The 16014-nt window shown below is 41.9% G+C and overlaps 5 protein-coding genes across 5 annotated transcripts; 1 reads left to right on the forward strand and 4 right to left on the reverse strand.

The window, feature by feature from the left end:
* Positions 1–3074: 3074 nt before the first annotated feature.
* Positions 3075–5686, forward strand: J3458_013381 (uncharacterized protein; the record flags this gene model as incomplete). Its single annotated transcript, XM_007811370.2, has 5 exons — positions 3075–3567; positions 3627–3864; positions 3916–4238; positions 4305–4681; positions 4737–5686. The coding sequence occupies exons 1-5, from the start codon at positions 3251–3253 to the stop codon at positions 5684–5686; spliced, it is 2205 nt and encodes a 734-aa protein (XP_007809561.1). The 5' UTR covers positions 3075–3250.
* A 448-nt stretch (positions 5687–6134) lies between these two features.
* On the reverse strand, positions 6135–7191 carry J3458_013382 (uncharacterized protein). The gene is made up of 2 exons (XM_066120410.1): positions 6721–7191; positions 6135–6628 (listed from the first exon to the last, which is right to left on the reverse strand). The coding sequence occupies exons 1-2, from the start codon at positions 7142–7144 to the stop codon at positions 6396–6398; spliced, it is 657 nt and encodes a 218-aa protein (XP_065974697.1). The 5' UTR covers positions 7145–7191; the 3' UTR covers positions 6135–6395.
* A 349-nt stretch (positions 7192–7540) lies between these two features.
* J3458_013383 (uncharacterized protein) lies at positions 7541–8249 on the reverse strand (the record flags this gene model as incomplete). Its single annotated transcript, XM_066120411.1, has 2 exons — positions 7541–8144; positions 8242–8249. 2 exons carry the CDS (start codon positions 8247–8249, stop codon positions 7541–7543), a joined length of 612 nt encoding a protein of 203 aa, XP_065974698.1.
* A 3354-nt stretch (positions 8250–11603) lies between these two features.
* Positions 11604–12258, reverse strand: J3458_013384 (uncharacterized protein). Its single transcript, XM_066120412.1, has 2 exons — positions 12007–12258; positions 11604–11956 (listed from the first exon to the last, which is right to left on the reverse strand). Exons 1-2 carry the CDS (start codon positions 12190–12192, stop codon positions 11648–11650), a joined length of 495 nt encoding a protein of 164 aa, XP_065974699.1. The 5' UTR covers positions 12193–12258; the 3' UTR covers positions 11604–11647.
* A 450-nt stretch (positions 12259–12708) lies between these two features.
* J3458_013385 (uncharacterized protein) lies at positions 12709–15500 on the reverse strand. Its single transcript, XM_066120413.1, has 5 exons — positions 15310–15500; positions 15052–15241; positions 14713–14959; positions 14150–14647; positions 12709–14092 (listed from the first exon to the last, which is right to left on the reverse strand). The coding sequence occupies exons 3-5, from the start codon at positions 14894–14896 to the stop codon at positions 13542–13544; spliced, it is 1233 nt and encodes a 410-aa protein (XP_065974700.1). The 5' UTR covers positions 14897–14959; positions 15052–15241; positions 15310–15500; the 3' UTR covers positions 12709–13541.
* Between the last annotated feature and the right edge of the window lie 514 nt (positions 15501–16014).

The raw sequence follows: 16014 nt of genomic DNA on the forward strand, positions 1-16014 counted from the left end.
TAAAAACTATATAAATTAATTAATAATAAGATTAGAAGACTTAATAGTACTTTAATAAATATTATATATAATATTTAATATAATTTATAAAATATTTATATATACTAGAAGAAAATATAATTCTTTATAAGGTTTATATACTTTTTAGGCTATTAAGTATACTTTATATTTAATTATAAGTGTAGAATAATATACGTGTTTAACTCTCTTATAAGAGGTAAAAACTAATATTTTAAGTAGTTTATTAAGAGATAATAATAAGTACTTTAACTATTAAATTACTCTTATAAGTTTAATTATATTCTAGTATTATATATACCTTAAATAAAAAACTAAAAATATAATTACGCGTGCCTAATATTTTTAATTAATTACTTTAAAGAACTTATAAGCTATTACTTAAATAAAATAATAAGAAAATAAGCTAAATTAAAGAACGTTCATACCTAAGAAATAATAGTACTTAAAGAGAAAACTCTGATTAAAAGTAATTATAAATTATATTTAAGAGATTAATTATATTTATTAAAGAAAAGCTATATAATAAATAATAAAAGAGTAAATAAAATCCTATAAATTTTATAAGATATAATTATAAATAAGCTTAAAGTATACCTTAAAGTAATAAAAGAGAAAGATAATAACCTTAGATCCTTAGGTTAAAGTCTTTATAAAAGTAAAGGTAAATTACACGTACTTATAGTAAAGAAAAATACTATTATATTAATTTAAGGCTTTATTCTAGAAAACACTTATATTAGCTAATAAAGATATAATTATTTAAGATTAATTAAATAAACTATAACTAATAAGAATATAATTATATTTAAAATATAGTAATATAAAAAGAACGTAGCCTAAGATTTTAAGAGAACACTTAATTACTTATAATAACTTATAATAATTAATTATTAAGCGTAAGGTTAATATAACTATTAAATACTTTAAGGTTATAAGAGATTAAATAAATAAGAAAGTTATTAACCTTATAAAAGTCTTAAAAAAGGTTAAGAAAAATATTATTATACTAGACTTAAAAAAGACGTTTTAATAATAGAGTTTTAATAACTTTAATTAAAAGAGTAATAATAAAGAGAATAATATTTAAGATCTTATAACTTTAAAGCCTTTAAGATTAATATTAAAGAAATAAACGAATTAACTTCTATTATTTAATACTAGTTTATCTCTTTCTTTACTATTATTCTATAAAAGCTTTATTAAAGAAGAGAAAATAATAATATTAAATTAACTTTTAACTATTAAATAACTCTTTAATTACTTAAAAGACCTTAAAGAAATTAAAAAGACTAAGAAAAAAGTAAAAATTAACGTTATATTATTAGCTATAAAAAATAAATACTTTAATTATAAAGAAAATATTTAAGAGGTAATTTTAAATATAATAATCTTTAATTAAAGTAAAGCTCTTATAAATTAAGTAAGATACTATTACCTTCTTTTAACTTAAAAGATTACGTGTAATATAACGAACCTTTTATAAGAGTATATATAAGAATAACTAGTATATAATAAATTACCTATAAGTATAAGCTTTATAAACTTAATTTTAAAAGAATTAATATAAAAAGAGTTTTAATATAATATTATTAAATATTATTAATTATTTTAAGAGGTAATTATTAAATCTATAAAATACTACTTTATAAGAGCCTTTAAGAGACTAAAACGTTTTAATATTATAAAGAAAGAAAAAGAGAAAATTAAGCTAATAATATTAAAGACTTTAAAGTTAAGTAAAGAAATAAGAGAGCTAAAATTATAATTAAATAATTAATTTATAAATTAAAGAATTATATAATAAATTTACTTAATTATTACCGCTTATTATTAACTTATAAAAGTAATAGGCTTTACTTATTTAAAGAGAATTTATATAATAGTATTTATACTTATAAGTTAAAGAAAGTTAAATAGTATATTTAATTATAGCTATATTATTAATATAAGAGAATAAGTATACGTATAAGTTTTTAATTTAATAAGTTTTACCTTTATAATTAAGTTTATAAGATCTTTTATTAATATTTTATTAAGTTATTTAATTAGCTTTATATAAGCTTATATTATATAATTAAATTATTTAAGTTATTTAATTACTTATTTACACTTATAATAAGCTATAGCTTATAATACGTGTAATTAAAACTATAAGTATTTTAAAAGCATTTAATTACTCTATTTAAATTAATTTACTACTTATTGAAGAACCTTATTAGCTCTAAGAAGTAAGTTATAAGAATTAGAAAGTAACTAGATCGTAATACTATATATAGAGTTACTAGTATATATGTGTATTACGTTTAAGCTAATAAAATAATAAGTATACTTTTACTTTAAAGAGATTTTATTTTAATTTTATTTTATTTTATTTAATTAACTTTTAAGTAAAAAACTTAACTTTTAAAGGTAATATAAGCTTTTATTTATCAATAAAATAAAACATAAATTTTTTATAAAATACTTAAATAATTATTTTATTTATTAATAACACTTTTATTAAATATTAATATTATTTTTTAATTAATTCTTTTATTTTAAATATAATTAAAGTTAAAGATTAATACTTAACTTTTATAATTATATTAGCTTTTAAGTTATATTTAAATATTTAAATTTTATAAGCCTTAATATTTTTAAGAGCTTCTCTTAAATTATCTTATATTTTTAAGCTATTATTATAAATAATATACTTATAAACTTTAAATTTAATAAGAATTTTATTTAAAAATTTTCTTATTATTAAAACGTTTACTTTATAAATTAATTTTACTTTAACTACCTTTAAGAAAAAGACGGCGAATGCACCACCGATTTTGGTGGTTTCTGACGCGGAAAAAGGCGGGCAATTTGCCAAGGATCCAACGCCGCTTTAAGCCATGCAACTTGGCCCCATTGGCTGACCGTGTCGGTCAATGTTCAGCGAGGTACCATATGGTACTCACTCCTCATTGGACAGGATTAGGACACGGGCGGCTAAGTGTGTTGGTCAATTTATTAGAACTTTGAACCAAGTTCCAAGAAACACTTTTTTGCCCACTCGCTGCCTTTTTCAAGAACTTAAAGATGGTCTCTACAGCCACGTTTAAAAGCCCGCGCTCGCGGCTGAGGCGGCAGGGCCATCTCTTTGTTCCCTCCACAACTCTATACTACCTTTCCAAATTGCCTCAAACTCCACGAGCCGCGGGCTGCAGCAAGTCTAGATCACAGCCTAACAACTTCATCCACCATGGCACGCCAGCGACGCTCACCTGATGCAGACGAATCTGATTCCTCTTTTTCACCAGAGATTGAGAGCTGCTTTGACGAGGATGAAGCGGATCTGTCTGGTGACGAAACGGAGGCAACGGAGGCAACGGACCTTTACGTATTGGAAAATGATGATCTGGACGTTGAAGATCAAATTCAACTCTTTGGTGGAAATATACATCCACCCGAATATTACCGGCGAGGCATAGAAGAATTCAATGAAAGCACCTTTATTGGTGAGGATTACAGCCCAGGGAGTACAATACTTTTGGACGCTATAGAGCTACAGTGGCAGCAGTAAGTCGCCTCACTTTCCCGCCGCATCCAGGCTCAACGTTTTAATTGTCTACCCGCAGATTTTGCAATGAAGTTCTCTCGCGTAACCCTCAGGCGTGCTTTGAGTCGATCTCTATAGGCATCCTCTATAAATTCTTTGAATGGCGGTTGAACCAGAAGGCGGGCAAGGACGGTAGAAAATTGAGAGGCACGACAAAGAGCTCCTCGTTGGGCACAGCCTGGAAGGTCTTCCGACTCATATATGAGAGGGCTATTGGTACGAAGCTCGATCCAAAATTGAATCGCAATATGCATAAGGTATGTTACTCTCGATAACCAACAATACGTGTGGATTGTAACGTTTCCTAGGTCCTCCGAGAGCTTGCGAAAAAACACGGACTAAGCGACCAGAAGAGAGCTAATCGCTGTATGACTATCAACGATTTGAAGGAACAGATCGAGACGACGCTTAGCACCACAAAGAAATCGTTTGACCTAGGAGAGCACCGAATTCTGGCTGTGCTTTTTCTCCTCCTATTGGCCCCCGCAGGCTCTCGCCCTACCTCCATCCTACGGCTTCGCTTTGGGGACATCCGAGTGGCTTTGGCGAGAGATCCGGAAGGTGGACCGCACAAGATCTTAATTCGGTTCACGTTGGAGTTCACGAAGTCATACCTCGGTACTAAGGATGCGTAAGTGCACTATTTCTGCTGTCTCCGCATTGCTTGCTAATATTCTCTCTGCTAATACACTACCAGCAAAACATTTACCATCCCTGAGATGATGTTCGATCCATCCTTGCTCCTTAGTCCCCACGCCTTTCTGCTGGGCATTTTATTTCGGCACCAAGCATTCCGCGCATGTCAGCTCACCTCTCCTAGGCAATTAGATGAGTTGGACATACATCCAGGCGAGCGTGAACTACCTTTGCCTCTAAGAAGTGACCTAAAGGAGGTGTGCATATTCCGTCGCGCTGTTAAAACATTGACAGGGTACGAGATGTCAACAACAAAGACCATCACTAAAGGCATGATTGCGGGCTGGATCAAAAGAGTGGGTGAGATCATGGGACTTCAGTATGAAACAATACCTTACAGTCTGCGCTATAATGCAGCCAATGAGTTTGACCAAAGTCGTAAGTATTTTAGAATCAACGTAAGGGAGACTTTTTTTTAACGTTGTTGCAACAGCCGACATGAGCGAGGCACTTCGGAACTTGTCTCTTGACCACGCCAACTCCGTCCCTTTCCAGAAACATTACCTTGGTCGCATTGTCCGTGCGGACCCATGGGCTATTATCCGTCGCGAAAAACCACAGCAGGCACTTATTGACCAAGCTTGCAGCATTGGACACTCTGTAAGCAAACGACGGCCAACAGGCCTCACGGCTGAGCAAACAGCGTCTGTCGCGTCAGATCCTCATGTTCGACGGCTCACAATCCAACTACGAAAATTGCGCCCAGGGTCCGAACAGCACAAGAAGACCCACCGCGCGTTGCGATCATTAAAACAGAAGTTAAAAAGGGAATTAAAACAGAAAATCCGAGACGACTGGACGGACGAACAAGCCGTGGACGATATCGAACGTCAACTCCAAGGTAAAGGCTTTGCCGAACCAGTGGTGGATCATACAATACGTCCTCAGCGGCCGGCTCAGAAGTTGCTGGTGGAAGCGCTTATAAGTCCGGTCGGGGATACTCTTGAGGGGCAGTACAATCGAAGGGATAATGCGATTGATGCCATAACTGCATATTGCAGCGTCGAGGAAGGGGCGACCGTTCGCCGTAGTTATCTACAGCCTACGCCAACGGGCTCGCGTAATGAACCTCGTGAGCCGTCGGAAGATAGCCCTCTATTCCTAGCTACTATGTCTGTTTTCATTGAGCATCCCAGCCAAAGGCCAAGAAGATGTTTTCTGTGCGTTGGCGCTGCGCTTTCATTGCCGCCAGATGACCCTCGTGTGGAGGACAAGATTCAGGAGTTCTACACCTCTGGTGATTTGAGCAAACACTTTCGTCGGAGACATCTGTCGCAATTGGGAGACAACGAACGGCCGGTGTGTCAAGTCTGCAACATGACTCTCGCACATAAGATGCATCTGAGAAATCATGCTATTTCAGTTCATGGAACAGTCCCATGATGCCTTCAGCGGTCATAGACTGATGCCTTCCCCGTCCTGATGTCAAGATACGTACCGAGACCCAGTGGTATTTACGTCTTTTTTGACACCGAATACGCACTGTTTCTCAAATGGCTCTATAGTTTGTTTAATTGAATGGAGTATCAAGTTTTACCTTATTCGCCTTCGCCTCAACCCAAATGGGAACTAAATCCATGAGTCCAAGCCTGTAGCCAGACAAGATTACCTTAGCAGACTCAAGCTTCCATAACAGTCTCTGACGAGTCTGTGACTGCGAAAGAAAAGATCACGCTGCTGTCCATCGCCGGGTCTTTTGAAATGATATTCGACAGGGCATTGGAAGCTCACGTACCGGAACTAATGCTACGCCTAATGCTGATCACCTGTTCCAGGCCACGTTGTCTAGCACTATGGGTTGCTACACATGGACGACGTGATTTAGCAACAGGGCCGTCTAACATCCTCTTTGCATTAGCCCTCATAGAGAAACCTCCTTAGTGCGAATGCTGCTCGGATACGTATCTTGTGTCGAAGCTGCCGACTTCTTTACCACTCGACTAAATTGAAGGTGACTCCCCCCTGCATGTGTGCATGAAATTGTGTCAGCAGTGCCAAATTTAAAAATTTGCTCATGCCACACTGCGTAGGCCTTGCTTGGCTAAACCTTGGTAGACTCGCTCGAGCCTCGAGGATGTGGGGATGATTCCATCTACTCTGTCATCAAAGTGTGTCCGCAGAGAATTCGAGGCCGTCGAAACATGCTTGTTAATGTCCCTTCACACGTTTCTATCCTGCTAACAACATCGAAACCAAACTTTGTATATAACCGAACACCGGCTGGCGAAGACATAACGAAAGCAGGCCATCCCAGTTCGTCTATGTCATCGCAGACTCGCTTCAATAATGCGGAGCCAAGGCCATGGCGCTGATGATCGGGATGCACTGACATAAAGGTCAACCCTAATTGGAATACAGATGAGTCGACGATGGATTGGTATGTGGTGGTAGTAGACGACGGATACATGTCAACTTACGGCAAACATCGTCCCACCCGCTCAGGATCCGTTCCCGCTCGCTTCTCAAATCGCTTGACACGCTGAGCCATGCAGACAAATCTAGCGCTTCCGGGAGAGAGAGCAGCTTTGTACCATGTTGTGACAGACTTGAGTTCATGGGGACTTGCCGGCTCTGCCCTCGGTGTTCCACTGTCCATCCGCAGAAGCCCAGTGGTGTTCCATCTAATGCGCAAATTTGAAGAAGCTTATTCCCCTTGCGTCTCAAGGCATCCTCTAACCCCTCAGCATACCATTGAATTATTTCATTCTTCTGAGCTTCTGTCGTCGCCCGAGAAGGAAATATCAAGCGGAATAATGGGCCATCCTGCATGGCTGGATAATCAACTTTTCGAACAATGCGCTCCGCATCAGACACGCTAATGTCGGCGATAGTTCCCTGCATTTTAATAGAGATCGATACAGCGGCTACAGCGTGACGGAAAAAAAAATTGGAAGGAGAAAAGAGCGTTGGCACTTCAAGTTGGACTGTCTCCGTAGTTAAGCATGGATGAACAGGTGGGGCTGGGGCTTGCAAGACGAATCAGGTCCCATTCCACATTTTCACTTGCGGATTTGGCAGCGCGGGACGAAAGAACTCAAGCATAGAGCATTTGAACGAGTAGATGCCTTATGAAACCCTCTGCATTTGCATAATAATGTTGGGAAAACCCTGTGGGAAAACCAGCATCAAGGGTCTACTCTGTCAATGCTAATAAAACAAGACAAGACAAAACAGAGCATAACAAAGCCACAATAACCTTAAGTAATCTTTCCAAGAGGTCCGTTCTTGGCTCAGATCTCAACCGCACCCGTGGTTGCCTTCGCCAGAGTGTTTGCCACTTCTATCCGTATAGCAGTATTCCCTACAATTGCAGCGGTCATCGTCGTCGGTGCCAAAAATCCACAGCGCAGGAATAACATTTTTCTCATCAACCGCCCCTAGAGGTAACATAATGTTTGAGTTGCGTTCCGTAACCTCAACAGATACGCTTGTGTCGCGCGAATCTAGTAGCCTGAGACCAAGAACTTGATCTAATTTGGTATCCAAAAGGAAATGCGACAGTTTTTGCAGAAACTTTTCGTTCATCTCCATCGACCGTTCCTCTTCTACGAAGTCGAATTCATAAGGCTTTAACGCCCCATCCAAGAATCTCAGTGACCGGGGCGCTATAATACCATTATATTTTTTCAAGGTAGGTTCGACGTCACCGCCCGTCTCCCAAGGGGACGACACGTTCCGGATGTCCACAAGGCGGTCTATTGACCGAATGGCAAAATGCTTGTGCAACAAAGCGATGCCGTAGGCACCTTGGACACCATGGCTGAGGAAGATGTCTCGAATAGGGCCAGTAATGACGCTTTCACCACCTTTGTTTTGTAGCTCTTGGAACGCAGAGTTGAGACTGGGAAGTGAGTTATAGTCTTCGGGTTCATATGCTGCCCTATTTTTTTTATTTTTTTATTAATGACCGGTAAGTTGCGTGGACTGGAAGAACGTACACTGCCATGGCTAGATTGTGGGCTGTTGTATTCGAGTTGATGTTGGGGCAACAGATTCCGAGCCAGCCCTTCTTTAAGTTGGCAGGATTCAGAGTGGAAAACCTTGAGTGAAGTGGCTGTCGCGATGAAGGTAAACAAAGAAAGTTGAAAAGAATTTGTTTCTGAAAATGACTGCGCTTACGCCAATTTATATTAATTTGCCAAGTATTTCAGGCGATAACAGAACTGGTGAGTAAGCAGTTGAGAGTTAGCAGTCTGCTATAGGACATTGATCATGTGCATGTCGAGCGTTTTCATGCTTGTTGCTGGCAGAAACAGTAAGGCTACCTTTGGAGAGTTTTCATGATTCTCGGCCTCTCGACTGCATTTTGTGACCTAAAGCAACTACCTAGGTTAGGCATACCTACACTTGTACTTAGGGAAATCATACGTCCAAGTTGCGTCCTCGTAGCTTGGCGCGAGGAATATACGAAGGACATGGGTAGGTAGGTTGGGAGAGAACGCTGACAGACACTAGGTTTTGGTGGGAAACACTGCGAGGATCGGTCATGTTGCTCAGGAGATCTCGCATTGCCATGGGGGAATTGTGCCCGGCTCTAAGGCGTTCACTGCCGAGGATCTCCTCTCCACCCCCCAAGTTGGTTGTGTTAAATCACCTAGCTACGCAGCGACGAATTTGTCGGGTTGACCATTTTTGCGGCATTATTAGTATGAATTCTATCTTTGCTTGAGGGAATGCACAAAACTCAGGAGAGTGGTGAAATGGCCCAAGTTTATCCCGCTAAGTTCATGTCTTAATGATCTTGTTGGGTCAAGGCGCTGAATACGTATTCATTTGTTGGTACAAATTGATAGTATATTCATGATTGTTCTGTTCTTGTTGTTGTTAAGCTATGTAAGTGCCTCCATCGCTGCTGCCTTGGTGGCAGGCAGCAACGATGTGGGCCACTGCTGCCTGCTTCACGTGGTAGCTGCAACAGATCTGAAGAGGGAGATTGAGTTTCCGAGAGGGTGGACAGAACGTTCGATATTAGTTTATGCTTAGTCGACAGTGGGATACATTGTAATCTTTTTATGCCTCTTTGCTAGCTACGAGATAATCCGTTGAACTAGTGGTCGTTCCCATCTCCATTGCAGAACAGTCTGAAAGCGAATATTCATCTTGTGAGTCTTGACTCTCACCATCAGCCCTCTCCTTGCCGCTATCCTCATCCGTAATATTATCGTCCCTATTCTTGCCCCTATCCTCGCCCCTATGTTTGCCCCTATCCTCGAAATGCCGCCTGACTTGGGTAACGCCATGCACAATACCATTGAGAGTGAATAAAGCATTTAGAACCTGCGAAGTAAGCTTTTAGGCGACAAAAGATGAGAAAGATCCGGCATCTTACTAGTTTATAATTCACTCTGTGTCCGAGTCTCGGCCCTTTACAAACCGATAATCGACAGTGCAATCGACGGTACAAGAATAGAGAATTCACAAGCACTTCGAACATCCAGTGGGATAAACGTTGTCCAATGCCACTTTGCTAGACCGCTGCTAGCGTTGAAACGAATAATGAAGTATGCAAATGCCATTGAGCCCCTATGAGCAGCTGCAGCTGGTGTCACCAGTTGCTGAGCCGTCCGTCTAAAACCCATGTCGGCACATAGCAAAACAAAGCCCACAGCCGACAAAGCCTGCAATGACCTTTTCCCGCTTAATTCCTTTTTCCCCAAAAGCGCGTAGAGTGATACCGGAAAACACCGAATCCTAGGTCAGTCTTTAGTACCTTTTCCGCAATCTTCTGGCAGCACCCACCTCTATCAGGATGATCCACATCAGCATGGCAGACAGTTAATGTCGGCCCAAAATTCCAATGAAACTTCCCTAGCTCTTTCCACATCGCCACCACCAGCATAATACCAACCAAAGTTCCAAGGCCGGCGAGAATGCGGAGGACCCACAGGTATATCCCAGGTGGCATTCGTAGTCAGATGGACTTTTAGTTAATAGTGCTTCAAGACAGAAAACGAAGCACTGTACGATGTATAGTATTACACCGCGACTTGTTGCCCGTAGGACAAGTCTGGCTGGTCGTCTGACTGCATGATGTCAAAAATGGAAAATGAAGGTGCAACCAAACGGCCACATTCCCACCTCACCGCCATCTCCTGCAGGGACAGCCTCATTTTAAGTAGTTTTCTCAGGGAAATTCGAACAACCGATACGCCCGCTGGTGCCAGGACCGGAGATTAGATCCTATACATCCCATACGATGTGGCATATCTTCGTGGGAGAACCGAGGCACCCCGTCAGCGAAAACGATTCTGAACCGGGAAAATTCCTGCCAGTATTTGTGATAGCCAAAGTAGATAATGGTGATGACATGGTTTCCTTGCATGGACACGGGAGGTCAATGCCGTTCTGGGAAATCGGATTATGCACAATGTCGGCCGTCCTGCGAGGAGGGGGGTGCCAATTGTTCCACGATTTCCTCATCGTGGAACAATTGGCACCCCCCTCCTGATGGCCGACTTTCCTGCGGCCATATTGATCCCCTGCTCTTCTCAGACTTCAGGTCAGCTGGGTTCGCCAACACGGTCCATGAACAGCAAAGACAGCGGAATGACGGGAAAACACGTTCCATGCACCGATGAAAGGCGTAGGCATCGCCGTGCTGTCACAATTGCTCCTCGGTGTTTCATTTCTACTCTTGTCATTCTTATTCAACGACCAATATGAATGTGCGTCTGCTTGAGCTCCACGATGAGTACGTGCAACACGGGCTATTTGATGATCCTGACTTTGCGAACTCTGTTGTGGAGGAGTCGGTAGCCGGTAGCCACTGGTCGTTGCGTCGGTCTTATACCATTCAGACCCACGCCATAGAAGAGCATTTGACATTCAACTCGTTGATCAAGATCATATACCACACGTGAGATGCGGTCTGAGACTGGTGGTGCAAGGCCATGACAGCCCTCAAAACGACACAAGGAGGGAAATCTTCCAGCCAGGGAAATGGATTGGTCCTGATGATGTGTACGTCTTGTTTCAATGCCACTGAAGCGGTTGACTTACTATAACATAGGGAAGTTGAAGTGATTGAACGGCAGATCATCTCTCCGGAGGTCCTGTTGATCATACTGTCAGTTCAGTCACACTAACGATCAGTCGCAATTTATTGCGCAACTCGGTTCACATAACTTTCCGATGGAGACAGATTTTGGAGGCATGGATATTAATGATGGCCTATGAGAGTTCGAGTCGCACCTCGTTTTCAGCGGCGAGTTGGCAAGACCTGGGCCTATCACCAGTTGCATCGCAGACCTACCCAAACGACGGATTTTTCCAGGCTAATTGTCTTGGTATAGAAAATTAGTGTACCATAATTGAATTTATTTGAGCTTGAACTCTGCCGTTATCCTAAACGTTTCGTACTGGCCGCGCCATCAAGTAATATGGCGCTCCAAGACGGAACTTTGTGCCTGGCAGTATAATCACCTTGTCCTGTTTACCAGCGCTAACAAAATTATTCTCTGAAAAACGCTCCCCTATTTCCGCCAGCCAAATCGGCACCTTCTCATGTGTCATTGGAGTGATAATGGCAATAGAGCCGGGACGAGCTTCTTGATAGTCACTCGCTCCATCCCCAGTGCGAACAACCCTTGGGCCCTTCTGAATTGGACAAACCGCAAGCCCCCGCTTACCAAGAGCCTCGTTGATAGACGGGTCCTATTGTAATTTAGCCTGGTACTGCCATCGAAACACGCGCGTGTGCCTACCATTTTCAACAGTATGAGATTGGTATATTCTCGGACCTGTGGTGTGTCGTAATAAATCCATAACTGTCGACCCCGCTCATCTACGTTTTTGGTGGCGTGGAGAGTGGTCAGACTGTTGACAATATCGTCCTGAAGCCCGTCTGGCGTGTCAAACGTAAGGAGTTGATAGAGATCATTTTCAGCCATTGTATTTGGTTGTTGGAAATTCTAGAAGAGGCTGTCGAGCATCTGGCTTTTATATGTATGTCGGACGGGTCCGAGGAGTGAATGCCCAAGTAAGAAAGTCGACACCATAGCCCTCGAAACCAGGCTTCGCGTGACTTAAAAACTGGGTCCACAGTCCAATCAATCATTTAGTACTCGAGAAATTGCCAGACCAAACCAAGGCTTGGCGGTCTGGACCAGACCAAGTCAGACCAGACCATTCCGATCACTGTAAATAGACTACGTAGAGCGGGCATCAACAATGCAAAGCAACGAAGCACGCAAGATAAGAAATATCAGTAGCTGGTAAGCTGGAATTTGATCCTATAAGATTCGCATGTAATAAAAAAATGAGTGACGTAGTACCAATAGTTAGTCCTAGCTAGCCAATATGCCCAAACCGTGCATGCCACAAAATCATGGCTGTTGGATCGTCAAAGGGTATCAATAAAAGTCAATTCAAGTCTATCTCCTCTATTAGGTAGTAACAGGGGTAGTGTTGGTGGTAACGATATTTATACATGGTGTTTCCCCCTATACTATACTTGACGTGATACCCAAATCTATTAACTTACAGGCACTGGAGTGTGCGCAGGTGCCAATCCCTTTCCCTATCCTTCATGTTCGAGCTCAGTGGTCACTTTGGTTGTGAATCGACTTAGATCGAACGGCGTCTCAAACATGATGGAAGAGAGTTTCTTAACTCGAGATATGGCAACGTACGACAATCCTGGCGCATGATCCCTCCGATCCAGGTTCAAGACCACTTGTTTCAGCGTCAATCCTTGTGCTTTGTGCACCGTGATAGCGCGCACATCAAAAGCCTCGGGGAACGAAATCCGGCAGTTTGCACACTTATTCGTGTGCCGGGTGGCTTTCTTGCCGCGTGGCGTCGCGGGTTGTATCGGCTGAAGACAGGGTAGAAGTAGTTCCGGGATATACCATACGCCGCCGAGGAACGACAGCCCTCGTCAATAGAATATGACGACTTGGGTTGGTTTCTACGAAAAAGAAGGACACGCACAGGGTGTGCGTCGTATCTCGACTTGACCATGAGTGTGGTAGGTTGCGGACGTGGAGTTGGTCCCATATTGTTCCACTCTGGCATGTGGAATGAAGTCTAGACCAGGGACGGGCCGCTCACTACTTCCATATCGGGGCGTAACACGGTTGAGAATCACGGCAGTTTTAATTATGCCACGCGTATATCACTAAATGCAGCCACTTTTTGCGGGCGCAGCCAGTGTATGACATAGATCATCCTGAAAGCGATCAACATTTCCGAAATGATAAGATTTGTGACAGCCAATGAGTTGTGGGATTTCCCAAGCTTAACCAGCTCTAGAGAACGACGAAATGTCAAGCCCTATGACCTTTGTCTCTATCGCCCGCAGGCAAGGCTCGAGTAGCGTATGTAAAGAACATTGGTGCTTGAACAGAGTTTCTGGGTTGTCGTGTGCTACTTTGTCTTGCCAAAGGCTTACGGATGAGGCAGCCTTCTTATGTATTTTGCTCTTTTTGGAGAAGGAATATCCATAGTTATCTTCGTCGAGACCCCACTGCAGTTTCCATAGCGTGTTTGGATCATGATTTTCGTACCCATCAGCGACATCGGCAAATTTAGATCGTGGCGAGAAGATCACTGGTGATTGAAAGTTGCGTATGATTCCCAATGTGGTAGTCAGAGAGAGGTCCTGCTTTAGTTCAGACGGGTCAGGCGAAGATAAGCCATTTGAACGCATCTCTTGAATCAATGCTCCGAGCCACATGGATCGGCACTCAAATGTGCAAGTGGAATGGCCCCGACTAAGGTCATCTATCATTCTTTCTACCCCTGCAATTAATTCACTGAGTAGCTCTACCCTCATTGATTCGACGGCTTCTGTCCAATATTAGCACAATACTAATTCTAGAGTAGAAGATATATCGAACTTAATACCAATAATCGCTGGGTTGACAGGAATCACACCTGGAGATAGGGTGCCAGTACATTCCATGATTGCCAGACGCGTGGTTGATTGGAAAAGATCAGGCTGATCAAAGACCCATGCAATAAGAATCCATTTGTAGAGATCTGAGCATATCTTTTTCGGCGGGGACGCTTGGAGTCGATCCATCCAGGCATTGGCGACGAATTTGACGGCATTATGACACTGCAAGTCGTCTGTGATGGCGGCTACGTCGGCCATCATGTCAAGGCTCACTCTGTCTGGAGTCTTATGTGTTTGTCCATGTATGATGTCCATTACCATCTCAAAGGCCTGACGATTAAATATCGGCTCGAAATGCCAATGGAAATTTCCGTTCTCGTCCGGCGTTGACTCTTTGCAGTTTATTCCATACATCTTCTTGGCACGTACTGATGACATTATGAGGTGTTTCTTAGAAACCCTCAGTCGAAAAGATGACTGTTGCTCAGCTTCAACATGCGCTGGATCTTTATGGCGGGCGATTAGGACAGATTTCTAGTATTTGGTTGGTATTGTTGATCAGAATGCCAACCTTTGTCAGAATCATCATTCTCAGAACGATCGGCAGGCAGAGAATTTCTATCTTGGCCTTCCACACTCTCCAAAGGTGCGATAATCTCTTCGTTTGCTAAGCCAGCTTGGGGACGCGTCACGGCAGTGGGGATGACGATGAATACTTCTCCATACGGATCGATATCGACGACGGGCGAAGCCATATTGGGGCCTACGGTGCTATAGGAATTGACAGCCCAAGACCTACTGTCGCACTTTCGTACGTGCTTAAAAATGGGTGAGAAAAGTTGTGTTTTTATTCAAGTTGTTAGGTGCGGGGTCCCATCCCGCAGATGTTTAGGTGGTTTGCGACACTTACTCCCACACAGTGCTCACAGCAGCAGGCACGGGTGCGCTACAATACTGTATGTCCTAACAATTAGATACTAATGTCATGTAAATATCGTACTTCTTTAATGTGTATTAAAAGTATGTACAGTATTAATACAGAGGCATAGATGCGACGATGCGATCGTCTTGCGCTCGTCACACTGTTGTCAAGTATTCAGCTCGATGAAATTAGTAAACGCCCCTTTTGCTATGAGCGCTATATGTATTAGCGTTGGGGCGTACGCACCGTGTACTGATGATGGTCCAACAGAAAGTCTCAGACAGGGGATAGGTAAGAGTGGGGTCACAAGGCAACCAGTCTCCACGCTCTTCGTTCACACAGAGTTAATTGTCAAGTACGCAACAGCAAAGACGGTTCTTCGTCATGGCCCAGAAGGATATTCTTAACATAGAGTAATAAATGAATGAATGAATATTTTAAATATGGCGTTGAACGGGTCATAAAAGCACTTCAACATCAACAGTAAAATGCGAGACGGCTAGAAGAGCTTAGAAAGTGATAGAAGGTTACAGAACACGAGTGACGTGCTGCATGTGTCTTCCGTCCAGTCCAAATAGCCTTCGCCTGCTTGGCCCAAGATGTAAATTGAACCAGGTCCTTCCGTTCACTTTGAACCGTGGTAGTTAAACTGTCGATTCCTGGTTTCCTAATAGAAAGGTAGGCGACACTGGCAGAACAATATTCCCGCGGGAGAGTTTGAAAACAAGCCAGAACATGATTTGAGAAAGTCTACAAAGGGAATTATGCACGTCGTGGCATAAGCCAGCATCGGTGTTGAAGAGGACTACGGGTCATTTTCATTTCATTCTAGGCATTTCACCTAGTTAAGAGACTGCATTTGCTTCATGCATGGACTGCAATCATCACAAAGTCGGCAGCCCCTGAGAAGAGCGACAGAACTGTTAGTTCAAGACAGAGTTGCGATGGGAG

This window comes from Metarhizium acridum (genome assembly GCF_019434415.1).
Source record: "Metarhizium acridum strain ARSEF 324 chromosome Unknown scaffold_276, whole genome shotgun sequence".
In the NCBI taxonomy this organism is placed as follows: Eukaryota; Fungi; Ascomycota; class Sordariomycetes; order Hypocreales; family Clavicipitaceae; genus Metarhizium; species Metarhizium acridum.